The sequence below is a fragment of the Apteryx rowi genome, unplaced genomic scaffold (genome assembly GCF_003343035.1).
Source record: "Apteryx rowi isolate R43461 unplaced genomic scaffold, aptRow1 scaffold_27, whole genome shotgun sequence".
Classification (NCBI taxonomy): Eukaryota; Metazoa; Chordata; class Aves; order Apterygiformes; family Apterygidae; genus Apteryx; species Apteryx rowi.
Genome location: NW_020449085.1, coordinates 782,414 through 808,016, shown reverse-complemented (window position 1 = coordinate 808,016; position 25,603 = coordinate 782,414). Strand labels below are relative to the sequence as shown.

The following is a 25,603-nucleotide window of genomic DNA, read 5'->3' as shown; positions in this document are numbered from 1 at the left end:
AGGAAATCCTTCTGGTGGTCTTTCCCTATAAGAAGAAAACACAGAGGACAGCAGCATAGTCTATGCATTAGAAATCACGTACTCAGAAAATAAAACTAATAAGGTGAACCAGTTTAGAATAACATTCACTTTAAAGTTCTAATAAGTTCTCTGCACCTTATTTATTTCAAAAATAAATAATGCTTCCCTACCTGTAGTGTGCTGGGGCAGCAGCAGAACCCACAGGGTGAAACCAATAGTTTCAATCAAGTGAGACCATCTGGGATGATGCCTGCATGGTGACCTACCTGTAAGCAAAAGAACTTTGTCACTACCAGACTTGTACAGAAGACAGACTCTTTCTGCAGTTTCCACAGGCAGAAAGAAAAGGACCTGATGTCGCAAACAGTCCCGAGATGGAACAGGAACTAGCAGTAGCTCACTGATTTATAGGAAGGAGGATGCCACTGAGGCCTTCGAGATAAGGATATACAATGTTATGTTTTTGGTTTGCAAAGGAGCGGAGCGCAGACCTAGCACAAACACTCCTCTCCAGATGGGCAGGAAAAACGAAGGAGAAAAGGGACATAGACACACTTGCTTGCAGTCACATATGAAAACAAATGCTCAAACTTAGATGGGTGCAGACCAGACTCAGGCATATTCCTGCTATCTACCAGACTTTGCTTCTTCATTTCAGGAAATTGTTCTTAAACAGAAAGGAAAATCCTTGCCTCTCTGGTTATTCTCTGAAGAAGTATCTGCACCACTCAGTTTTAAGCACCTTAGTTAAGCAACTCATCTTCCTAGGTGCTGCTGTTCAGTAGAAGAAGCTAACATCTCTGAAGGGCAACACAGGGAACAACCAGATGAACAAATTCAGCTGCTGTACATACAGATGAAGTGCCTACTGCTTCCAGCCTCCTGATCTGTGGTCCCCCAGCCCTTCCCTCTGCAGTGCCTCTTGCCAGTTCAGAGGAACGGAGCAAACCAGGAACCTCCTGAACCTCAACCAGGGTAGAAGCCAAACCCYGCACCACAGAGGGACTAACACCTGCATCGGTGCAGGCTGGGGGCTGACCAGTCCTGGAGGGGACCAGCATGGCTGCAGGGTCCCTGTCCCTGGCATGGGGTAGCAGCCAGCCCCAGACAGTGGTAGGAAAGGGAGACAATGATCCCCGGGCCCAAAGGAGGTGCACTGGGTGTAAGATCCAGAGGGTGACCAGGAATGCCACTGCTGCTTCCCACCGCGGCGCCTGTGGCTGCAGTTTGTGTGTGCTACCCGGGGGTTTCTCCTGTTTCCTCTCCCCACGTGCACCTATACCACCTACCCCCTCCTTGGGCATTGAGTTCCCCAGCTCCACTCCCAGCTGCACAAAGAAACATTTCCTTAATTTCAAACCTGGTTTTTCCCAGCTTCCTTTGATTCCCCTGGTCCTTGTAGTGGAAAAGAGCTTGACTGATCAACCTGTCCTCTCGTGCTGACCCTGGCTCCAGAGCTTATGCAGTATTTGAGATGCAGAGGGCCCACAGGCTTACACAGTGACCTCAGCTTTCCTTTCCTACCATCTCATCCCTGTTCTCCACCCCTTCTGAGCTGACTTTTTCATGAAAACATCTCCTCTCTCCCAGCTGTCACTCGTGACAGCTCAGAGCCRCTGTTCGATGTGTGACATAATTGTGTTTCCTGTGAACATTCATCTGCTTTGGATTTCACCCACTGTTTTATTGCACAGTCTGGAGTTCCAAGGGCTTTTTTGTGGTTCTTGACGGCCAGATGGAGTCTTGCTTCCCAGTGTAGCTGCCCACTGCTCTGGCCAGCAAGTCCTGCCCCCTGCCTGCTCAGAGACTTGTTATGGCCCTGCTGAGCGGTGCAGACCTCACAGGGCTCTGGTGACATCTCTCTGCCACAACAGCTTCCTGCTTTCTCCCATTTTAATGAGTTCTTTGTCCACATCAGGGCCTTCTCCCTTATCCCAGAGCTCCTTAAAAGCCTTGGGGAAGTTGAGGTTGTCTCAGCTGGCTCTACTCTACCCCTGCTCCTTCAGAGGACAGCAGGGTCCTGCACTGGAGCCAGTCCTCAAGGGCCTCTTCTATGAGAGCGAGACACAGATCAAGCAGTCCAGCTCCTCCGCCCTCGAGTCACTGGTTTTGCAAAGCTCGGAGGGGTTTRGAGGGGTTTTCTTGTCCTTCCTCGCTGTGATCTGCTCCTTCTCCTCTGTTGGGCTACCCAATTTGGCAACATCCTAACACGAAATCGTCAAACCCAGCAGGCAGGAGGTGCCCAAAGACACCAGGCGATGGGGTTTACAGTCTGCTGAAGTGCGGTGGGAGGCAGCCGATGCCTGGTCAGGCTAACGCCGCCACGGGAGCCCGGGGCGCTCAGACACAGAGCGCTYGTCAGCGAGTTCGTTAGCAAAACCTCCACTGAGGTGGGCATGGGCCTGCTGGCATGGCGGCGTGCCATGAGCCCCCGAGGTGGGAAACGGCCTAGTGCTGGGTGCCCTCTGCTGGGGCAGGAGACGGCCCCCCAACCCCCCCCGCCAGAGGCTGCTTGGGAGCGAGGGGCCCGGTGGCCGTGGCGGGAAGGGGGGCGGCGAGGGACGAGGGGCTGTTGTGCAAGGAGGGGCGCGGCCGGGCAACGGCCCCCGGCCACCTCGCCTGGGGCGTCGAGGGGCTGCCGGGCCCTGCTCAGCGGCGGTCGCCCGGGCTCGCCGCCCTCCCCACACGGAGCCCTTGGGGCTGCTCGGGGGCTCTGGGCCACGGCTGGTCCTGTCCCGTCCCGCCCCGTCCCCGCTCGGGGGGCCCGGCCCGGCCCCGCTGGGGGCTCCGAGACCACCGCGCCCCCACGGGCCCCTCAGCGCAGGGCCGGTGCTGGGCTCGCCCACTGCCCCGAGAGGGGGCGCGCTCCCCCCTCCGCTGGTGCTATGGTACGGCCCAGCGGGCCTCCCTCTCCCCTCTCCCTCCCTGCCGAGCTCGCCGCTGTTGCCATGGGGAGGGAGCGACGCCCGCCAGAGGAAGGAAAAGGCGGCGCTCATTGGCTACCTTAGGCGGGGGAGGGCGGAGAGAGCGGAGGAGCCAGCCAATCGWGATGCAATCGGCCCCGCCGGCCCCGCCCCAGAGGCCCCGCCCCCTCGCGGGCCTTAAGGMGGCGGCGGCGGTTTCCGCCACGGGTGTCGCAGGCGGAAGCGGCGGCAGCGCGCAGACATGGCGTCGGGCGGCGCCTGCGGCTCCGGCTCCCCCTCCCCCGCCGAGCGCCTCCCCCCGCCCTTCCCCGAGCCCCGCGGCGACGGCGACGCGCCGGGGGCGGCCGACAGCGACACGGAGGGCGAGGACATCTTCACCGGCACCGTGAGTGCGGGCTGGGCCCGGCCCGGCCGCTGCCCTGGCCCGGGGGTGGGTCTGGCCCCGGCTCCCCCGGGGGCGATCTCCGCTTCCCGGCGGCCGGTGCCGGGCAGCGAGCAGGCCGGAGCGGCTCCCGGTGGCTCCTTTTCAGTAGGCGCCGGTGCGAGAGCCCCCGCTTCCCGCTGGGCAGCAGGGATGGAGCCGCCCGGTGGTTGCAACATCGTCTGGGCTTGGTCGAAGAAGGTGCCACAAAGAAGTGTGGAAGGGCCAAATCTCTTTTTTGGGAGGAAATTGGGCTGTGGGCTAATCTCTGTGCCGACCCCCGGGCCTCTCTGCTCTCCCTGGAGCAGTCACAGTTGTTCTGCTCCTCCTGAAAGCATCTGAGGTTCCTTATGGTGTTGCTGCAGAGGTTAGTGTCACACGAGTGAGGTAAGTGCCCACCAGTGACAGATGGTGCGGGGAGAGCAGATAACTCTCCCAAGCGTGGATGTGAGGTGTGATTCGAGTAAGGCACCTGCTTTGTCGTTGTACAGGCCACTATTTCARTGCTGTTAACTTCACAGGGAGGTGCCCAGGATTCCTACCCAGAGGGTAGCTCTTGTCCCCTCGATGGCTCGGAGAGTGTCGGTATGGCCAGCTTGGTGCTTGTCTGCTTGGAGTTGGAATGGAGGCTGAGGCTCTTTCTCCGTGAGGTGTGGGAGAGGTAACTCAAGTCCTCACAGTGGGGAGGCTCAAGAGTATCTTAGTGACTGCCCTTGCCTTGTACTGGAACAAGCAACTGTGCAGCTATGAAATGAAAGGTATGGAGAAGGTTTAGTTGATACTTCTTCATCTGGATCAGTTCAGCAAAGCAGGTCACTGCATTGCTGCACAAATAACCTGGCGAACGTGAGTGTGATGGAGTAAATGGCTGGGGGTTTATAGCACGTTTTTTTTGTTCCTAGTAGTTTTGTGTGTCTGTGAATCTCTGGCTGCTGAAAGCTGTTTGCATTAACTCCTGCCAGCTTCAGCTGACTGGGCCTGCATTTATTGCAGACACTGAACAGTAAGCAGCAGCAAAGTTAGAGCAGTGACTGATGCAGCTTTGAACAGAGCTGGTACGAGGGGACGGTTCAATAAGTTGGTTATCTTGGTGACTGCAATAAGGTCATTGTAACTCTGACAATAGCTGATGCCAGGTGTCTCTGGGAACTTAGCACTGAAAGTGCAGCTGAGGACTAGCTCATGGGCCAGTGTGCACATGGACTGCCAGACTGAAGAGCAGCAGGTACGGTAGTCATGCAGGCTTCCGGAGGGGTCTGAACAGTAGCAGTTTAGATATGCAGCAGTTAATGCAGGTTAAGACTAAGCTGCTGCTGAAGTAAGTCCTTGGGCCAAAAACAGTATCGTGGGGGCTCTGAAGGGAGCACAGTTCAAGGACATCAGAGCAGCATCAGAAGCAGAAGCGGGCTCATGCATTGCAAGGCAGTGCATGCTGGGGACTTGATGTCCGTTTGGTGCTTTATTAAACTGAATCCCCTCCCTAGCCAGGGTCTGGCCTCAGGTTCTTGGCCTCAGAGTCTGTACTGAGCAAGAATTTGCCTACTAGAGGGGCCTCCTCTAGGAGACTGGTTATGTGGATGCTGCAGGGACTAGGATTGGTTTCTTAAGCTCCACAAGCTGAGGCTGCTCACGTTGTCCCCTGTGAGGAGTAGCTTTGACACCATGGCCTCTACCTGGCTGCTTCACCCAGGCTTTTTCATCATCTCTGTTCCTGCAGGCAAGACAAGAGGAGTTGGTGTCTCTGGCCAGAATCTCTCCAGAAGGCTTCTTCATCTGTCTGTAGTTCCCCAGCCCTGACGCTTTCCCTTCTGGCTGGGCCGGGCCCAGCTCTTCCCTTTCCTCCAGAAGGAAACCGCAGACTTGACTGTCTCAGGTAGTGCAGCAAGCATGCAAACCTGTCTGTCACAGTGGATGGAGCTGGCCCAGCAAAGCCACATCCTGCTGACCCACAGAAAGCTGGAGTTCAGCTGTAGCTGTTTTCTGTACCATTCCTGACGAAGCTTCTGACCTGATGCTGCTCTGATGTCCTTGAACTGTGCTCACTCAGCAGCAAAAAGACTTTTTGCCAGGAGTCTGTTGCTGGCTAAGTAGTAGAGAAATAGGCAGGTTTGGGAAGATGTTGCTCATGGCTAGATTCTGCCCTGCGTGTGCTTCTGAGGACAAAACTTTCATGTTGATCTGGGCGTAACAGAGCAGTGGAGTCTCATTGCTGACAACAATATGGGAAAATGCAATCCTGGCTTGACAGGATCTTGGTCATCCAATGTTAGGGAGAAAGCAATCCATGCTGGTACCTCTGGCTGGCAGTAGAAGATGGTGCTTATCCTGAGAAGTTCAAGACCTTTATTTAAGAACTGGAAGACACGCTATGTGGCTTGCTCTAAGAGAGCTTTATGGTAGAGGGAGCCTACCAAAACAGGCAAGTGTCAACTGCCATGGGCTTTCATGCAAATAAAGTGGCCCTTCACAGAAACTGAAGTCTGAGCTAAAGCAGCTTATCAGGTGCTTAGTGTTGTTGTCGGATCAACTGTCATAACCAGTACTTCAGTTTCCTGTTGTGACCTTTTGGCTTTGCTTGTCTGTCTGCCCTTGAGTATTAGCAAAACACTTTCTGTGAGACAAGGGAATTGGGCTGGTAAGGCAGATCTGTATGACAGCCAGCGTTCAGGTGGCTTGAAGGTGTTTAGCCATAAAATAGGAGGCAGCAAAAGTGTTTGGGTCAGGCATAAGTATAACCAGAGCTGGAACTCATCTGTCTGGTCATGGAGGTAGGACAACTGCATGGCCATGATCCTCCCTAGGGATGCATTCAAGTGTCAGCTCTTCTGAAATGATATCTGCTTCCCCATGACAAGCAGAAAAAAGTCAGGCTTGTATTTGGGGACTTGAGGAACTTAATTTGCCTGGTCTCATGATGGTTGTGCTGTGTACTAAATCAGGCCTCTGAGATTGTGGGTGTAGTGTCATGGGCTGATCCAAAAGAGGCTACAGTTGTCATCTTCTGTAGTAACAGATGGAGAAGAAGGAACAGGGCGTAGTAACTTCATATTCTTAGAAACTAAGTTTAAAGCAAACGAAGAACCTGGTCACTCTAGAAGAGGAACCTTGCTATGATACTGGAGCAGATGACTCTTCCTGAGTCTAGGAGAGAACTGGGAGCTGAAAGGCCAACCAGGGAAACTTCAGTGCCTCCCTTAGCTTGTCCATATAGGAGTTTCTTACCAGCTTGAAGACCTGCTGCAGGAGGGGAGGATCTGAATGACCCCCGCTAGAAGTCTGCTCAGCATAGTATCACTGTGGTGATAGTGCTCTTGTTCACTCATGTGCAAGCCTGGGGGAGAGGGGTGGCTGCTGGAACAGCTTTCAGAGGTTGCTGCAAGATCCCTGTGAACACTTGTTTTTGCATTGCTCAAGCACACCAGCAACCTGTGCTAAGAAGAGACTGATCCTTGACTATGTGGAAGGTCCTGCACCAAAACAAGCTATTTGAGCAGGGCCAAAACCAGGTGGGGGTGAAGATCCTGTGTTAGAGGTAGTGTGGTCAAACAGGTGAACCCATCACCAGTGCTGAAACATTCCTGCTAATGGCTGATACTCCTCAGGTGTGCTGAACTCTCCCTGCTCCTGGCCTAGTGAGCAGTGCTGGGAAGTACGTAAGCTCCTAATGTGCCTGGAGAGGAATAGATTTGATGTTTTAACTGATGGGCTCTGTGGGGACTGGGAAGCAGTCTTGCTCGTGTCTGTAGATTGGCCCCTATGAGCAGGGCTTACTTAGTCACTTGTGCATCTCTGCATGATGTTTGCCGTGGGTCTGTTTGTGTCTCTGCTCTCAATTTTCCATCGCTAGAAAACATACCTCTGATGCATCCTGCCTGTAACTGTTCTGATCCAAGCTGGGAGCGAGTCTCTGCTTCCTCCTCCAGAAAAGCTCCCTAAAATAGGGGAGGACCTTTCATCAAATCACTCTGGAGTTTTATGTAACCAAAGACTTGGCCCCACCTTACAGAAGAGCTGCGTTAGCACTGCTTTACTCCTGAAGGAGTAATGGAAACCAGTGATGTTTTTCTACTGAAGAAAGCTCTCCATGGCCTGTCAGTTCAGAGTTGCTGCTAATAGTACTTCATGTACTGGCCATCAAAGAAGTGTTCTGTTCTCTACCTGGCAGCATTAAGACATTAAAGAATAGCACTTGCTCTCTGATTCTAGTTTAGAATAACTTGTACTTGCTTGTCTTGGTTCAAAATGAAGGGTGATTTCATGGGACCACTGTCCATAGCTCTTGCCTGTAGCTTCCATTCAAACCAAGTAGCAGGAGTGCTGAAATTGCTTTCTAAGGTAGCAGACTAGTAGACATACAAGCTCTGGGGCAGGCTTTCGTTTTGTCCCAAAGCCTGTTCCTAGTAGCCAGGATGCTTCTGGCAAAGCCTGTGGGCCCTGGAGGCTGTTTGCTGTGGCATTCTGCAGGCTCAGCTCTAAGTCTCTGCCCCAAGGTTTTGAGGCTGGCTTGTCCTGGCTGAACCATAGCTCGGTGGCATGCTAAGAGCACAAGCTTTGAATCAAAGTGCAGCGTGCAAGACTTTGTAAAACACTGGCTTTGTCAAACGCTGTGAGCTGTGCCCCTGCTTTAATCCAGCCATGGTAGCCTCATCTTTGCTGTGGGGGGTGTTGCAGGAGGGGACAGTGCTGCCATGTGCAATGGAGACCACCAGCACTGCTGGCTCCCAGCAGTGCTGGGGAAGCAGAGAGTTCAGAAGCTGCTCTGGTGCTACTTTGAAGTGGAAGGAAACTGCTGTGTTAAAGCATAACCCAGCTTCTTTCACACAGGGCTTAATTGGCCCTCTAGGGAAGGGCAGCTCAGCCTGTGGTAGTGGTTGAACTGCTAACGTAAGTTGAGCTGCTAACAAGGTTCCTGTGGTCCATGGCTGATTGCCAGTGGATGCCTATTGGCAAGCAAATCGCTGCAGGCCTCTGCCACAAGTAGCAATAGCTTAGCTTTCCCAAGGGATCTTCTGTTGTCGGCATGCTCAGCCTGGTACTGCCAAGTGCACAAGGCGCCCTAGCATTGCCCATCTGGCCTGATGCCGCGTTAATGCTGATATGCAAGTCATTACCTGGAATTAGCATGGCCAAGTCTATTGTGGGTGTCATGAACAGGAGCATGTGTGTGCACTTCACTGCCTGCCACTCCCAAAGCCTGTAGCTGAAGGACTACACCTGTGACGCTTGGCCTGTGGACTGGCACGTGCTAGTGATCTGCTAGGTGCCCCTGTTCTGCTGAAAACTGGGGTAGACACTAGCTCTGAAATTCTTGGTGATATTCTTGGTATCCTTAACTGCTGAGAAGCCTTGGTGTAACTCTGCTGGCAGAGATGCTAAAGCTCAAGGGCTGGTAGAGGGGAGGCAGTCTGTAATGTCCCTGGCCACTGTGCTCAAGCCTATAGTTTATAGGATTCATAGTATTGACCCTGCGTGGCGCTGGCTAGAAGGGGGGGGTGGCCCTGTTTGGTCTTCCAACCTCCACTCCTCAGTGTAAACAACCTCTTATGTGCTTTTAATTCTTTTACAGAGCAAGCCCATAGCACCAAAAAGGGAATCTCTGCTCCCAGTGAGCAGCAGCTCCAAAGAGAATGGGGTTCCTGTAGAGCAAGATGATCAGGACTTATTTGCAGGTGAGTCTGTATCTGTTGAGCATTTACTGGGGCTTTCTGAAATCTAAGCCTGGAGTAATCTCCCTTCTAGCCATGACCTGCTTATGGCTAGACCATGCTTATTCATGTTTATCCCAAGTTTTTATCTCTCTAACTTATGTTCCAGTCTACTCTGGAAGCAGTGAGCTCTAGTGGTGTTTCTGGGAAGGTCAGAGTAGCCTCCTCCAGGTCTCTAGCATAATCACGCAGCAGGATTAACTGCTTCAGAGCTGAAGAGGCCTAAAAACTTGGTTTGCTTTAGTTTTGTCATCTTAAGCTGTTAAGGCAGTGAGTGCCCTTCCAGAGTTAAAAGGCTTGTGTTGTTCCCACCTCCATGCAGGTGGAGGAAGTATCTCTAGTTGAGATATGGCTGTTCCCAAGCAACAGAAAACATAATATTCCTCACTGAGGGGAAACAATAAGGGCCAGTCCTTGCACAGCTCTCCTGTTCCTTGGCTAGGTGGGACCCCTCTGGCAGAGGCATCCAAAGAAGAGTCAGCTTCTGGAGAGTTTTGACTTCCTCTAGGTGGAGAAGTGTACTGGGAAGGAGCCTACCTTCCAGGCTGGTGTATATGCCATGTAAAATCAAGCTTGGTTCTAGCTGTTCTAGTGCCTAGTTGCTGCTGCTAGCAGCATTCTGGATTAACTTGATGTTCTCCAGCGGGATTGATCAAATGCTCTTCCTGCAGTGAAAGATGCATCAAGTCATGCTCTTCTCAATGCTTACAGATGCCCTCCCATGGATATTATAATTGATTGTCTATTGTTACTCCCTAGATCTCATGAACCTCTCCAAGATCATTGAAATTACCTTTTCAGTAACACAAAGCAGAGAGGCTGACCCTTGCAAACTTCTCTTGACAGATGCCACTGTAGAGTTGTCTCTAGACAGCACGCAAAACAACCAGAAGAAGGAACTGGCCAAAGCATCCAATCCTGCCCCCCCATTAGATGTAGCTGCAAGCTCCTCTTCTAGAAACCCTCCAAAGAGCTATGAGGAGGTGAGAATTGCTCTGAGCTTTCCAACTTGCCCTACTGGTTTGGGACTGTAATTGGCAGAAACCTGTATGTTTACTCAGATRTAAACATGCATCTTAAATGATGCAATTAATGTAATTGGCATATTGGATGTCCTGGCTCTTATCTTAGGCCATCAGTCTGAGACTGATACCCCTGAAATGGGGTTCAGGTCAGTCTGACAGCGTTCTTGCTCATGTAGAAGCATGATAGTGCAGACTGCTTCCAGTGCTGAAATATCAAGCAGCTGATCTGGTCCTGAGCTCTGACTCGGAGCTCTAGCACCCTGTATTGCTGCAGATGGGGCAAGTGGTGTAATTTCTTTGGGGAGGGGGGAATTGTCCTAGGTGCAGGGTCCTTAAGTGGAACTTGTAGTCTGGTTGCCAGGTCCAGTTAATCAAATGGCATTTGGTTGAATCTAGGCCTTCTCCTGTAGGGAGAATAAACCTGTTTCAGGGGCAAGTGCTCCTTTTCTGCCCTGACCACCATTGAGCTTACGAGGACTGACTTACTGCAGTGTTGTCAGGAGTAGCATCTCAAGTTAGCTTTGGACTTCCTTAGGTAAGGAAGCAATGCACAGCTAGGACAGGGTGCCGAAGTCATCAGTGAACTGTTAAGCTGTGACCTTCAGGCTATTAAGCCAAAGGCTGTTTGGATTCAGTCTCAGCTCTGCTTCATCCAGTCCTTTAACACCATTCCACTAACACAGGACTGCAATGCTCTCTAAGTAAGCCTGAAGCCTCTGTGGGTCTGTTGGAGGCGGCATTGCTGGCATAGTCACCCACTAGCCTTTAGTCTATCGGGGTATGATTGAAAGACCTGTTCAAACTGGATCTGCTGGTTGCTATGGTGGCTCTTGTCCCCTTATGCCTACACAGTGTACCTTGTCTTCTATACAGGCTCAGTATCTTAAGTGGTTTCAGATGAGAACTGAAATTGTGATGTAAAAGAGCTAAAAGGAACTAATTTTGTACTGAGCTGAGTGAGAGTGGACTCTGCAGATTTTCAGCTTATCACTGTAGCAGTTTGCCCATCAGTCTGTGCAGGTAGCATTGTAAGGTCAAATCCAATTTGGGATCCTTGGAACAGGTAGCTTCAGCACAAGTCAGAAGCCTAAGGGCTTTACAAATAGCCTTGGCCAAATTTAAGTACCAAAGATGCCTTTGCACTATGACAAGCTCACTTTGATCAATGCAGTTCTGTAATTTGGAGCAGATTGAAGCCTGGATTTCTGGATTTAATTCACTCTGTCCTTACTCCAAACAGCTGGAAGAAGAGGAACAGGAGGACAAATTTGAGCTGACAGTAGGAGTGAGTGACCCAGAGAAAGTTGGTGAGTTAACATCCTGTTCTGCTGAATGATGAAGCTGAGTTAGGCCAGGCTCAGCAGTAGGACTGAATGCAGATGTTATCTCCATGTGACACAGTTCCAGCTTTTGAGCTGCCTCTGCAAGCACAAACTTGATCACTCACTTCCCCAAAGCTTCCTCCAAGATCTAGAGGAAGTGAAGCTAAACAAAGCAAAAAAAAATCTCTATCCCAAATGAAGCAAGGCAGAAGCAGGCTCTGTAAAGTCAAGCACCTCAAAAGTGGGGAGCCAGGAGCACATTTTGGGAGGGAGGTCATATGATGCTTGTACTAGCAGAGTTCAGTGCCTACGGCTGTGGTGTGCAACTTTACTTGATCTCCAGGAAGCACCGTCCTTTGTGTGGCTGGCAGGGAAGAGGCAGAATTGCCTTACACTCAAACTAAGCGCCTTGCTCCATGCTCTGCCATCTTGTCTAGCAGCTGTGGAGCGCTGAGAAGCAAGAGGCCTTTTCTGTGTTGACGGTGGGGATCAGAGCAATTTGACCAGCTATGTGGCTGTCCCTGGGGTGCAGAATTCTAGGTAGCATCTGGTCCCAGCCAGCAAAGCAGCCTCGCTTGTGGCAGCTTGTTCCAACTCTTGGCTTATGAGTTCTGGAGTTGGAAGGTGCACTGACTTGTAAATTGGAGGTATTTTAGGGGTAGCATCAGACTTCTGAGGATGCCCTTCAGTTGAACTACCAGGTAAACCCTTCCTCTGCCAAACAAAGGGATTTCTGTATTAGCTGGAGGAAACTGCCTGTGATGTCTCAGAATCAAACCACATGTAGTCAGGGGCCGTCTGACTTGCATCCTCTGAATAGACTACTTCATGTGCCGTACAGCCACTGAATTGTTATGTTCTGAGCAGATGTGTGGAGTTAGCCCAAATGCTGTCAGTGTAACAAGTGACTGATTGTCAGTGCTTGCTGCCTTAGGAAGTAAAAGGAGGGCTCAGCAGTCCCAAGCAGCCAGGTCGGGGAAATGCCTAATGGGCAGGGGTCCAGGGTCCTGCAATGAGATGCTGCCTGAAGTTCTGTGTGAGGATGCAGAGCTCTGTTGCTTCATCAGGACTAATGTCAGAACCAGTAAAGTAGGCGAATGCCAGGAGGTCTCTAGAGACTTGTGCTTTGGAGTTCTTGAAACATCCAGGTGATGGTGGAAGGGGCTAGCCTTGGGATACTAATGCCTTGTTTCTGTTTTCTGTAGGTGATGGCATGAATGCATATGTAGCCTACAAAGTATCAACACAGGTATGTCTAACTCATCACTGCTGTGATAGGATGCCCTTATTTTTTCCCCACTTCAAGGCAGCTGGAGTGTGTCTTTCCCTAGCCATGCCAATGGTGACCTTAAAAATACAGGAGGCCTGAATACCTTGTTACAAGGGATTCATGAGTTATAATGCACTCCTACAGACCAAAGGATGAGCCTAGCTGAGAAGCAGGTTTTGAACCTATTTGAAAGAACACTCTTGACTTCAGCCAGTTACATCATTGCAGCCCTGACTGATCTCCCAGCTCAGCATTGGAGTGAGCAGCAGGAATGACCTCCATTAGGGAGAGCCCCAGGCTCTGTTCTGCTCTAGCTCTGTTGCTAGTGGTTGTGTGTCGATGGTCACATCAGATTAAGGTGATCTGTACTCAGCTCAGCTTTTGCTGAAGAGTTATTGCTGTAACTAGTTTGCTGTCAGGACCTACTCTCCTAGGCTAGTAACAAGAAACTTGGCCTTCAGGATCAGCTGCTGTGCTTGCAGCTGTGGGGTGCTTGTTCTGAGCTCTGCAGAAAAGTTGTTCCTGGGTATTTGTCCATCAACTGTTAGACTACAGGAGTAGAGGAGCATTGTATTGCCTTGGACTTGTTCAAGTTCTACCTCTGGCTGTAGAGCTGGAGAAGAAATCCAGCAATGCTGCCCCTCCACGGCTGATTGGCTCAGCTTAGGCATGGCATAGGCAATGCCATTCAAAGGAATTGAGTTACCACAGTGACTGCCAACCCTTTTGGGTGTCTGGCTAAATTGAGTGTTCTTGTCTATCAGACATTAATACTCCAGTCCAAAGACTATCGTTCTTGTCCTGGTTTTTAGGACTTCTTACGGCACATCCTAAGATCCTTTCACTTGTACTTGATGGTTGTAAAGTGACATTGAGATGATGGGAGGTACTGGTGATAATCATGTAAGTGATGTGCTGTAGCTGGAGTCCATATTTTCTGGGATGGTTTCCTCACTGTGAGCAAAGTGAACTGAAGGGGTCAAGTGGAGTTGATCCCCTAGAGAAATGGAAATTGGTAGTGCCAGGTATCCAAAGCCTGGCGTATGGGTGCACTCCTTGTGTAGGAAGCCAGCAGCTGCCACATCACACTGTAGGTCCACAACTTCTGTCTAACTGGAGCTGAAAATCAGACTGACCTATTGACTTGCTGGGAATTCCCCAGGTCAATTGCCCTGCTGAATGACAGGTCCAAATAGCACTGAGCTTCCTAGGCTAGCTTCATCATATTGCTGAAACTGCTACCATGTACCGGTCTCAACCTTCTGCATCCACAGTAGTGTGACTTTCCCACTTTGTGCCCAGCTCTGCCATGGGTGAAAGCACATGGAGCATAAGTAGCTGTGGCATTGCTCACGGAATCGCATAACGGTTGAGGTAGGAAGGGACCTTTATGATAACCCTTGGGTTATCTGGAGAGATGGCTTGCGAGAGACTGAGTGAGCTAGTCTACCAGTGGTAAGTGCAGGAATGCAAATGGCACTTCCTCCTATGCTGGAGCATGAAAGAGGCCTGAAGGCCTCTGGTATGTGCTGCCACAGCCCGTTCCTGCCTACTTCATGGTAGGCACTGCTTTCTGCAGTCTGAAATGCTGGCATGCGAAGGGAGCTAGTGGATTTGTTAACCTTCAGTCCCACCTTGGTAACATTGTCAAAAGCCACTGGTAGCCCTTGTAGTCTTAGGTTACAGCTTGTCACCCTAGCAATGGTCCCCCTTCTTGTGGAAAGCAGGGATGGTGGGATTAGGCCATGTGCAGGGCTTACTAAGCAGTCTGTGGCCACAGTAACAGCTGCTCTGTTATTTAGTAGCATTAGTATTGCTGCTTAGTCTGAGGAGAACTCTTAGGAGGTGAGTTCCTGAAAGCCTAGGCCAAAGCTTGCTCAGTTTAGCTTGCCTATTCCTCATCCCACAGAGCTCAAGTTGTCCTATCTCCTCCCTCAAAATTGACAGCACAAATAATGCTCTTGAGGCTGTGTATGTAGGGACAGCTTCCTTGGGCAAGCCTGATCTGACTTTCATCTCTTCCCCCAGACAAGCCTACCAATGTTCAGGAGCAAGCACTTTTCAGTGAAAAGGAGATTCAGTGACTTTCTGGGTCTCTATGAGAAGCTGTCGGAGAAGCATGCCCAGAATGGGTTCATCGTTCCTCCACCACCTGAGAAGAGTCTCATAGGTGAGCAGTAGAGGTGCCGAGCACTGCTCTAGAACTGGTCCTTCTGATGTGGAGCTCCTGCCTGCAGTCCCAGACCTGAGGGGGATAGCTGCAAAGAAGTAGATGGAAGGAGGCTGGTAAAAATAATCAGAATGCTGTGGTGCAGACAAAGCTATAAGTATGGAATCAGCAGGGCTCTGGGCTTAAAGCTTTGAGTTCAGATGGCTCTGCATCTACTTGATATCGAGTGAAACATGCTCTGCACTGTAACTGAATTGCTGTTCACTTGAGTCCAGACTTGTAACCCTTCCAGTCTTGCCTGGCCTTGCTCTGCCTCTTCTCTGGATGTAGACTTTTGCTAGACATAGGTATAAGCAAATCTTAATTATCCAGCTAGTTCTTGCTGATGTAAGGTCTAATTTCTATTGTAAAAAGCCCAGCTTCTGCAGTCATGCTGATAGTCTGTAACAGACCTCACTACCTTGTGTGTTCAGCTGAAGCCACTCATTAATTGTATCTTCCTCCTGTGCTAGGAATGACCAAAGTGAAAGTTGGGAAAGAAGACTCCTCCTCTGCAGAGTTCCTAGAAAAAAGACGGGCTGCTCTAGAGAGGTACAGATCCAAACAACTATCCCCTCGTGCCTGAGCCAAGCAAGGGACCTCTGAAAGGTCAGACTGGCTGCACTCTCCTCCCTACATGAGAAGCAGTCTGCTTCTAGGTTTGCAGTGAAGCTGGAGGCCACTGAAGAGTTACAACTACAGAGAATTACTTTCACTCTAAAATTAACTCCTGCTTCAAAAGACCTCGCTGGGATTTGGTCAGAGGCTAACCAAACTCCACTGACAATGCAGGTTGTAAAATGGAGCTGTCTCATTAGCTCACATGTGGGTGTTTAGTAGTGGTGCAAACAGTGCAGATCAGGTGAAGAACAACTCAGGCTTTCCCAAAATTGGCACCCTGACTACACAGCCCACCAGTGGCCTCTGCTCTGCCACCTGTACTGACTGCTGTAGTTAGCACCAGGATGCTGTTCACCTCCAGTTTGTCCTCTGAAGGGCTGGTAGAAATGTCATTGTTAAAGAGGCCAACTGATCAAGATCCAGTCTTGCATCTTGAGTAACTTGCTGTTGATTGTCCCAAGTATTAATCAAAAACTTGGTAGGTTTGGTCTTGAACTAGGTCTCACTAGAGTCCCCAGGGAAGCAAGACTCTTGTGTGGTGGGTGGGCGAGAACAGCTTGTTGAGCCTGACTTTTAGCCATTTCAGAGTAAATAACAAGTGTGGTGCAGCTGACTTGCACACACTACAGCTCAATGGAGTTGCTCAGAGCCAAGTTTGCTACAACAGAAGTAACTCCTGATATGTTCCACTCTGCAGGTACCTTCGGAGAGTTGTCAGCCATCCAACAATGCTACAGGACCCAGACGTCAGGGAGTTCTTGGAAAAAGAGGAGGTCAGTACTGTGGAGTAGTGTTAGCAACAAGTACCTTGGAAGTAGAGAAGGAAATGGTATCCAAGAAGGTAGCAAGGCATGACGCTTCAAGGCTCTTCTCAGCAAGAAGCAGCAGAATCCTGGAAGAGCTCTTAACCAGCAGTGACAAGAACAGGACTCCTTTTCTTGTGTGTCAATGCTTATCTAAGCACTGTACACTGATAATGAGCTCTGGCCTAGCCTGCTTAAGTCATGACAGGAGGGGGGACACTTTGAAAGCGTGGGTAGTCTTTGTCCTATGAAATCCATGATAGGAGTCTAGCCTGCTGCTTGGAAGTGAGGGGAAACTGGTGCTAGTTTGGCCTGGTGCTCAGATGTTAGTCATTTAACTTGATGGTTGTCCTGTTTGCTGTCTGCTTGTGCTAAACTTCCACCTCGGACTAGAATTGTAGGAACTGAATGAGTTACTTGGATTGCAGCTAGAATGGACATCCCTGGGTAGAGCTGGCTCCTTCTGGAACCACATATTTGATGTGGTCCCTGCTGCTCCACTGAGAGTACAACTGCACTGAAACAGAGCACCTGTTGTGGAGAAAGCAGAACCTCTTTGAGGCTGAGCCCTAGGAAACTCCAGTCTGTGTGATTCTGACTAACATTGTGCTGAAGGGCTCTCATAGGAGCATGCATCATGGAGAAGCCTCACTTAGAGCTGCATCCACTCTAACCAGCAGTCTGAGAAGTAGTCATGGCTGGCATAGAGTATTACTCGGCCTCAAAGGCACTGCTCTACTGTAGTGTCCCCGGGAATGCAAACTGCTGCTGGCTCTTGGAGAGATGCTCCAAAGCACTTCTCTTGTCCTTACATGACCTGGGCCAGCTTGGGCAGCTCTTGGTTCCAGTTGCAGGGATTCAAGTAGCAGGGATGGTTCTTAAAGATCTGTGTTACCTCAGCTAAGCGGAACAGACTGGCCCCAGATACCATGCATAGAGCTGCATGCAGAAACCCTGCAGTCAAGGGATCCACATGAATGCCACAGGGAGAGTGACACCACTGTGATGGTTCTCAAAGCTACTTTCATCTCCTGACAAAGCAAACTTTTTTGCTTCTTTATAGCTGCCAAGAGCAGTAGGCACCCAGGCCCTGAGTGGTGCAGGTATACTGAAGATGTTCAATAAAGCTACTGATGCTGTCAGTAAAATGACCATCAAGATGAATGAATCGGACATAGTGAGTATTTGGACACCTCCAGGCTGTCCTTTTCCTTGCTTTAGAGCTGTGTGTGCCCACCAGCTCAAGCTTTGGCTGTGAGATACCAGTAAAGCTCACAGCTATGTGGTGGTGCCATCTGTGAGAATTGGCTCTGGGCTCATCCATTTCAGTGGTTCGAGGAGAAGCTGCAGGAGGTGGAATGTGAGGAGCAGCGGCTACGGAAGTTACATGCTGTTGTGGAAACGCTGGTGAACCACAGGAAAGGTAATGAGCTTGGTACTGCTCTGCTGTAGCTTGAGCCATAACAGTTAAGCCTTGGCAATGCCTGACTGGAGGTCGCCAGCAAGTAGGTGCCCTAGGAGGCACTTCTGAGAAGATGTGACATTGCTCCCTTGCTATAAATGACTCTTGTCCCCTTAATCAGGGCAATGGAAGTAAAATGATGACTCCACATCTTCTAAGCTTGTAGGACTGGACAGGACCACAATGTTAAAGTGAACCAGTGTCCTGCTGGGTGAAGGCTGTTGCTGTAGCAAACCTGAGTAGAGCTGATCTTCTTGTTGATTCCAAGCTATCCTCTGGCGGGGAGCAGGGATGTTTTTCTTCCTCTGCATGTTTTGGCTGACTTCTGCGAATCTGTGCCTTTCCTCCCACTCTGCCACTTCCCTTCTTCCTGGCTGGAGTTGCCTAGCCCTCCTCCCGCTGGGCTGCAGAAGCTGCCAGTTCTGACTGTGAGACAGTGCTGGCTCTTCCAGCAGCAGGGCCTGCTGGTGTCTATTGGGGCTACAGAAAAGCAGTTCCCATAGCAGCCTCCAGGCTGAACACTGTAGGATGGGGCTTTACTTGCAGGGCACCCAGCAGAGCAAGGCCAATCGGTTGACTCTTTTATTCCATTCACTAGAGCTAGCGTTGAATACAGCACAATTTGCAAAGAGTCTGGCCATGCTGGGGAGCTCGGAGGACAACACGGCCTTATCCCGGGCACTGTCCCAGCTGGCTGAGGTGGAAGAGAAGATTGAACAGCTGCACCAGGAACAGGCTAACAATGACTTCTTCCTCCTGGCTGAGCTCCTGGGAGACTACATCCGCCTTCTCTCAGTTGTAAGGGTAAGCACTCCTTTGGCACAATCCTCAGAGCCAAGCTCTAGAATACGCTGCTGGTCCTAGCACAGTTCTTAGGCTTAAGTATGCCAGGAGGCAGCTGGTTCCCTAAATACAAACACAGGGCACTGTATATCTCTCCAGGCAGAGGGCAGACTTGCTGCTTGTTGAGTTGTGCATGTGTTGGACTCTGTTCAGATCGGAAAAGTAAGGTAGATGAGGCCTGTCTGTGCTGTTCTCCAGGGGGAATATGGAACAGGTTGTGGCTCATAGGTGGTCTCTAGCCATTCAGAGGTAGAGGCTGCAGCTACTGCAGAGGCTCTAAATTGCTAACCCATGACCTGAGTTACAAATAGATCTGACAGTCTCTACTGGGGAGTAGCCAGAGCTTTGAAGAGTGTGGCCTGCCTGGCATGCACTGCTTATTGCTGGAGATTGACAGAAATAAGTCCCAAGTGAGCTGTAAGCCTGAAAGTCTGTTAACTTGCTCCTGCCCAAAACTTGTCCTGTCTCCAAGCAGTTAGTTCTTGAGGCTGCAAAGACCAGAAGAAAGCCTATTAAGTAGGTACAAGCCTGAGGCTAGGCTGAGTTCCTTGGTCTGTCAGCCTCCTCTGTACTGGGAGGTGTGCATGCTCCAGAGCAGGACAGATCTCTAGGGCTTAAGGTAATAAGAGACATCTTGGATATTCCAGTAAAACTGTAGTGTTACCTAAGACTTCACCTGTTTCTTGGCTCCTCTGTCCTGACCATGCTATCAGACACTGCTTTCTGCCTCTTCTAGCTCTTCCCCACAGTCTAGCTGGATGCATTCAGAAGTCTAATGGATCTTTCTTGCTTGGGCTAGTGATTTGCATTGATCTGCTAAAATCATCAGCCTCCTGCCAAATGCCTGGAATTTGGTGCCTGAGTGCTCTGCAGTGACTTGTGGTCAGCAGGTGCTGCAGGCACTTAGCTCTGTGTACCTAAAGGCAGCCTTGCTCCAGGACAGCAGGACCTAATGCTGGAGATCCAGTGCAGGACTGGCAAAGGCAGTTTCTTGCACTGGCAATTCTTGATGGAAGGCCCCATGTACTGAAAGGAGAATACAGCAGAGCTTGGAGATGGAGCAAGCTTAGTGTTTGGGATACTGCCAGTTCAGTAGGTGCCTCAGACCTGTCCAGGCTTGTGCTGAACTGCATGCTTAGCTGTGGGGTTTCCCCACAGCTGTCTCCTGTCAAGCCCTAGAGTAGGTAGCCAGAACCTGTGCTGCCCCTCCAGGCAGGGGAAGGCCTCCAAAGCTGCTCTTGAAGCACTAATTGCTTGATACAACACCTGGGTTCCTTCACTAGTGGGGTGGCAGGGAGAAAAAGGCATGGGTGTTGCTGTCAGCAGTGCTTCTTGCAGCTGTCTACTGGTGAGGTGGCAGAGGGCAGAAGTGAGCAGCAGCAGAGGGCATAGCCATGCTGCTTGTGGACTAGCTTGGTAAAGCTCTGCACGTGTTTATGACTCTCCTGTGTGCTGCTTACAGCCTGCTTGGGGGCATGCCAGTTCATTCTCTGCTCCTTCCTTTCAGGGAGCCTTTGACCAGCGCATGAAGACCTGGCAGAGATGGCAGGATGCCCAGACCATGCTGCAGAAGAAGAGGGAGATGGAGGCCAGGCTGCTCTGGGCCAACAAACCTGACAAGCTGCAGCAGGCCAAAGAAGAGATCTCAGAGGTAAGGGGTGAGGAGTGCTGTGGTCTCTAATGGGCTCCATGCATGCTGCTCAGTCATAGCTTGTGGCCGCGCTGCTCTAGGCCAAGCAGTACTGGAATTGCTCCCCCTTCTCTTTAGAAGAGGGTGTTTTGAGTTGAAGGACCACGTAGCAATTGCCAGGCTTGTAACAAAGGAAACGCCAGCTTCTAGCAAGCCCTACAGGAATCCACAGATGCTGCAGGAGGGGCTGCTCGCAGTCCCGCTTCACGTGTGGCAATATGTGGCTTTCTTGATAACAGTCCCTGAGCTTGCAGCATGCTTGAGCACTGAGTGCAGGTGGTGCAGCAGGTGCTGCTTGCCATGGCAGTGAGCTGATGTGAGGACCAGAAGTGCTGGCCTCTAGGGGGCTGTGCTCCAGGGGTGCCTCCCAGCTGTGAACAGTCACTGGCTACAAAGCCACCCTCGGAGGGAGTGAAAGCTTCACCTCCCCTTCCCTGGAAACAGCCCACTTCCTCTCTCTGCAGTGGGAGTCTCGTGTGACACAATACGAAAGGGACTTTGAACGGATTTCTGCTGTGATCCGCAAGGAAGTGATACGGTTTGAGGTAGGTTAGTCCCAGCTCCTAAGCAATTCTCAAGCCTGGGAGGGGACTGTGAGGGCTGAGCTGGCCTAGCTGGCTTTGGTGTCTCAGCTGGGAACACCAGCCTGGCCTAGCCAAGGTGTCATCTTGGTTCCTAACCCCACTTTCTATAGAGCAGCTGGCTATATCTGCAGATCCAGACAGGTTTGAGTGGGGCATGTACTATTGCAGACAGCTGCTGTCTTTGGATAGAGGGTTTTTTCTCCTGCTCAAGGTATGCAAATAAGCATATCCATTAAAATGAAGGCAGATCTGCAAAGATCCTCAGAGCCTGCTGATCTGTCCTGCTGCTCACCAGCTCACAGCCAGCAGGTGAACTCGATCCTCTGTTTCGTGTTCTCGTGCTGCTGCTGGTCACTCAGTGTGTGGGCAGCTGAGACTGTCCAACTGGGTCCCAGGAGGAACAGGAAAATCCTGTCCCATCCCCACACCCGTACACCAGGCTGGAGGGCTTCAGTGGTTAGCTCAGATTTGTACCTACTTATGCAACTGTCTCTTGCAGAAAGAGAAATCAAAGGACTTCAGAAACCACGTGACTAAATACCTTGAGACATTACTAAACTCTCAGCAACAGGTCAGTATCCCTAGCCTGCTTGCAGCCAGTCCTCCCCTTGTCTGAGTAGCGTTGGCAAGCCCCTTCTGAAGAAGGACTTCTGCTATCATATCTAAGCAGTGTGAGGTTGCACCCTGCATGAGCTACTGGGGTGGGTGTATCCTGCTCCTCCCAACCACCATGGGGTGGGGAGGGATGAACCCCCGTGGACTGGAGCCTCTGCCCACAGTCTTGACTCATCACAGCGCCCAACGGGAAAGCTACTTTGTACAAAATACAAGCTGTTGTGTCACACTCTGCTTCGGGCCTGACTTTTGGGCTGCATACGTGACCCCGGCAGAGCTGAGCCAAGCCCCTGGTGTGCACTGGGGATGGGCTTCTGCCTCCACTGAACACTTCTCAACTCAGCCTGTGGAAAGCTTGTTTGTTATGAGCTTGAGCTGTGTTGGCAGAGTGACTGCTGACTCCTGACTCTCTTCTCTCTCTACAGCTGGTGAAGTACTGGGAAGCATTCTTACCTGAAGCAAAGGCAATTTCTTAATTGGACCAAGCAGACGAGTGTACCTGAACTTTGCCTTTTTATACACTATACCTCTGTCTTTTACACATGAACGAACCCTAGTTAAACACTCTGGAGCTGGTAGAGGTTTAACCCCCCAAACAAGCAGCTTATAAGCCAGTAACTCTTCTAACTGTATATTTTTCATTTAGCTACATATATTTTCTTACTGAAGAGAAACTAGTTTCCTGCTTTAAGACCAGCCCTGCAGTAGATGAAGAGTGAGTGGGGGAGTTAATGATATATGTAAATGTATATTTTTCAGCCTGGGTTTTAGGGCTCTAATGACTATCTTACTCCTGCAGTGCCATTGAGATTATGTAATAAAACTTATATCAGGGCAGACAAGCTTGTTCTGTTGTTTATGGGAGCTGCCTGGGCTGGGGCAGGGAGGTGTAATGGCTGGAGGGAAGAGGCTGTGTTATAGAGTGTTTGAGGTGCCCTGAAGGCCAGCAGAGCCAGGGCTTGGCCCCCTCAAAGGCAGTGCTGCCAGCCCAGCATGGCCCTCTGTTCAGCATGTACCAAGCTCTGCTTAGCTGTGTGTCCTGCCCAAGAGCTCCACGTGTGGATGCAGAAGGAAGCAATGGTGCCTGGTGCTTTGAGGTGCAGTGTGTTGTTGTTGAGAAACCTGTGACCTTGGAGGCTGCCTGAGCCATCTGTCTTGGCTTCTGATTAAACTTTAGCCTTCTCAATTGTTTTAAGCATAAGGACAGGCTGCTGTTCTTGAGCTCTGAGCTTAGCGAGGCTCCAAGGTGGCACAACTTTGCATGCAATGAACTCAGTCTTGCCTCTCCTTTGGGCCTCTGTCAACTGTGGGGGAAGCAGACAGTGCCCAAGGTAGCACAGACTTCTCATAAGGCTGCAGTGCTGCTGTAGGTGGGCAGCTCTTGCTCCTTCAAAAGCTGTTGGGATGACAGTAGGTGTCAGCCCAAGGATGCTGCTGTGAGCTGCTGGCTTTAGGAGCAGGGGAAATGCAAGGTGATCAGCTGGCAACTGTGCTTGAAGCTCCTCTCACTGAAGAAGCTGTCTTGGTACGGGGCTTGGCTCTGGGAGCAGACAGTTATGTTCTTAGCAGACATGATCAAAACTGATACTGATTCTTTGTGGGGTTTTTTTTTTGAGAGGGGGGAAATAATAATAAAAAAAAAAGCTAGCCTGTATCAACTTCCCCTTCCCCTTGTCCTGATAGAGCAGGGTTTCCCTAGTGTCCACAAGAAAGCTCAGTGGAGCAGTGCGGTATGTGCCCATCCCAGGCTGAGCTATTGCTGTGGGCAGCCACCACTCCTCTCCCAAGCACAGCCAAGAGCTGCGCTGCCCTTGTGTCACAGCTAGCGCCCTACATGGCAGGATCCTGTGTCCTGCATCACCCCTCCCCTGAGCAGCCCAGCACGGGCTCCTTTCTCTGCCAGGCTGAAGTGCCCAAAGATAGCACGCTTTGCTTGCCAAGTGCCTCTGTCTGCAGGAGCTGGGCTGACCTGGCTTTGTCTTGCAGTAGAGAACTTCCCATGAAACAAAGGGAGGTTTAAGCTGTGCAAAGCATCTTGTGTGAGCTCCCAGGTGCTGTCCTTAAGGGTGCTTATAGCAGTTATGGGCCCTGGGTGCAGGTATTTGTGGGGACTTTGGGTGAGAGCAGCTTGAACACTGTTCTAAGGCCACTTAGCTCTCCCTCGCTCCTCCTCTGCTTCCCTTGCTGCATACTAGGAGCTTGAAGAACCTGGAAATGGCAAAGCAAACTCCTGCTGCTTCTGGGCAGAGATCCCTGTGCCCTTTAACTAAGTGACGTGTCAGTCCTAACAGAGAAACTAGCATCTGGAAGCCCTGAGCCAAGGAGGAGAGGTCTGAACAATGCTATGACTTATATCCTGCTCTTAACAGCTCAACCATCTCCTGAGCAGTAGCTTCTCCCTGTGTGCGAGCAGAGGGCTCTGGGCAGCACTGGCTGAAAGCATGAGGCTTTGGGTCCAGTCTCTCTCCCCTGATCCCTGGAGAAGTAACCTTTCCTGGATGACACTTCAGGGGCAGGCCAGCCCTCTAAAATTGCATTCACCAGCCAAAGGAGCTGGGGAACAGACCTTCTCTGGGCTGCTCGCCTTGCCTGCCCGCATGCCTTGGGAGGAGAGGGGCTGGCAGGGTGGGCAGCACAGCAATAGGCATCCGATGGACTTTGCCAGGTCTGTACCAGCTCTGTGTGCAGGGGCCGGGGTGCCTGGCGGGAGCTGTGAGATGCAGGCGCTCCCGGCTGTGACCCTGCGTGGGAGGTAAAGCCAAACACCGTCTCCTGCGATGAAAACTGTTGGCTGAGGCTGGGCTGTCTCGGCTCCCCCCTGTCCTGAACCTTGCGCCAGACACTTTTAGCAGCGTCACGTGGCTGAGGCTGCCTTTGCTGGTATCATTTCTCCCCCATGCCACAGGCTACTGTCGGTGACTCGCAGGCGAAACTGCCTCTGGGACGCTGCGCGGCGGCTCCGAGCTTAACCTGGCAGCTGGGGGCTGTGCTGCCTCTCGAGCGTGTGAACGCCGGGCCAGCAGGCAAGGCGCTATCGCATTGCTGCAGCACCTGCAGACGCCTGTAACGCCGTGGCCTCCCTGTGCAGACGAGCACACGGGGAGGGCAGCAGTGCAGGAAGGCCACGGGTGGCGGGGGCTGGAGCTGGCGCCTCCACGGAGCCAGTCCCAGGGCGTTCTCCCACCACGGGTGCCGGCTTGGCGCTGGCTGCCAGCTGGTGCCCACGTGGCACTTTGTGCCAGAGGATGGGCATCACCTGGGACCAGCTCCTCGCCCTGCTGCCTGCGCTGGGGCTGGAGTCACCACAGTTAATAGCGGGTTAAAGGCTGGCAGGGGCTGGTGTGGCCCTGATGGCTGCAAGACAGCCCTTGGAGCTGGTGCGGCTCCGGGTGCAATGTGCCTGGCCAGCTCGCCGAGGTCTGGGGAAGGGTCTAYGGCTGCTCCAGCCTTTTGGGGTGGAGCACGGGGCCAGGCTGAATGGAAACGCAGTTAGGATCAGCCACAGAGGCAGGCAGCAGTGGGCTGTCGGGTGGTTTGTGAGCAGGCAGCAGAGCTTGCAGCAATGAGGAGGGATGTTCTCCCACATCTCCTGCTGCCGGGGTCCCCCTGGGCAAGCGGCAGCCCCGGGTGAGTGTTGCTGCTCGGTGTGAGGAGAGTGCACTAGTGGGGCCAAAGGCTCCTTCTCGCTTGCACTGTGAAGATGACCATGGTGGTGGTGATGATGATGATGATGATGCAGCAACCCTGCGTTTGTAGGGAACAGACAGGGCTGGACCATGTTGTTCTCCAGCCTGGACCATGCTGCAGCCAAGGGATGTAGCCAGGGCTGTCACTGGGGAAGTGAAAACCCTCCTGTCTTGTATCGCTTCCTCTGCTGGGAGCCCCAGAGGGGCTGGAAACGGCCGAGACATCCACGGGGGAGACAGCGTGGCGGTGTGGCGCCTCGCGAGCCGACGGTGCAGGGCTGGCGTGGGGCTGGTGGCCTGTGTGCCGTGACAAGCCCCACGGCCCTGGGCAGCCTGCGCCTGGCTGATAGGGGTTCCCTCGGTGTGGGCCAGGCTCACGGATAAGCTGTGGTGTGGGATTGG

The 25,603-nt window shown here is 51.7% G+C and overlaps 2 protein-coding genes across 8 annotated transcripts in view; both read left to right on the top strand.

The window, feature by feature from the left end:
- Nucleotides 1–3,171: 3,171 nt before the first annotated feature.
- On the top strand, nucleotides 3,172–22,354 carry SNX1 (sorting nexin 1). 7 transcript variants are annotated; one of them, XM_026068242.1, is made up of 16 exons: nucleotides 4,040–4,124; nucleotides 5,084–5,785; nucleotides 8,933–9,035; nucleotides 9,918–10,054; nucleotides 11,337–11,403; nucleotides 12,624–12,667; nucleotides 14,717–14,858; nucleotides 15,371–15,449; nucleotides 16,216–16,291; nucleotides 17,385–17,498; nucleotides 17,651–17,744; nucleotides 18,382–18,587; nucleotides 20,134–20,277; nucleotides 20,781–20,861; nucleotides 21,400–21,471; nucleotides 21,941–22,354. In XM_026068242.1, exons 2-16 carry the CDS (start codon nucleotides 5,735–5,737, stop codon nucleotides 21,989–21,991), a joined length of 1,461 nt encoding a protein of 486 aa, XP_025924027.1. In that variant the 5' UTR covers nucleotides 4,040–4,124; nucleotides 5,084–5,734; the 3' UTR covers nucleotides 21,992–22,354. The 7 variants fall into 7 exon arrangements, with proteins under 7 accessions (XP_025924024.1, XP_025924025.1, XP_025924028.1 ...); XM_026068239.1 differs by lacking the exons at nucleotides 4,040–4,124; nucleotides 5,084–5,785 and adding an exon at nucleotides 3,172–3,330; XM_026068241.1 differs by lacking the exon at nucleotides 4,040–4,124 and having other exon boundaries at nucleotides 4,142–5,785.
- A 2,861-nt stretch (nucleotides 22,355–25,215) lies between these two features.
- SNX22 (sorting nexin 22) overlaps nucleotides 25,216–25,603 on the top strand; it is a 5,545-nt gene continuing 5,157 nt past the window's right edge. The window contains exon 1 of the mRNA XM_026068359.1: nucleotides 25,216–25,263. Within this exon, the coding sequence (XP_025924144.1) occupies nucleotides 25,216–25,263 (48 nt within the window). The remainder of the gene's footprint in view (nucleotides 25,264–25,603) is intronic.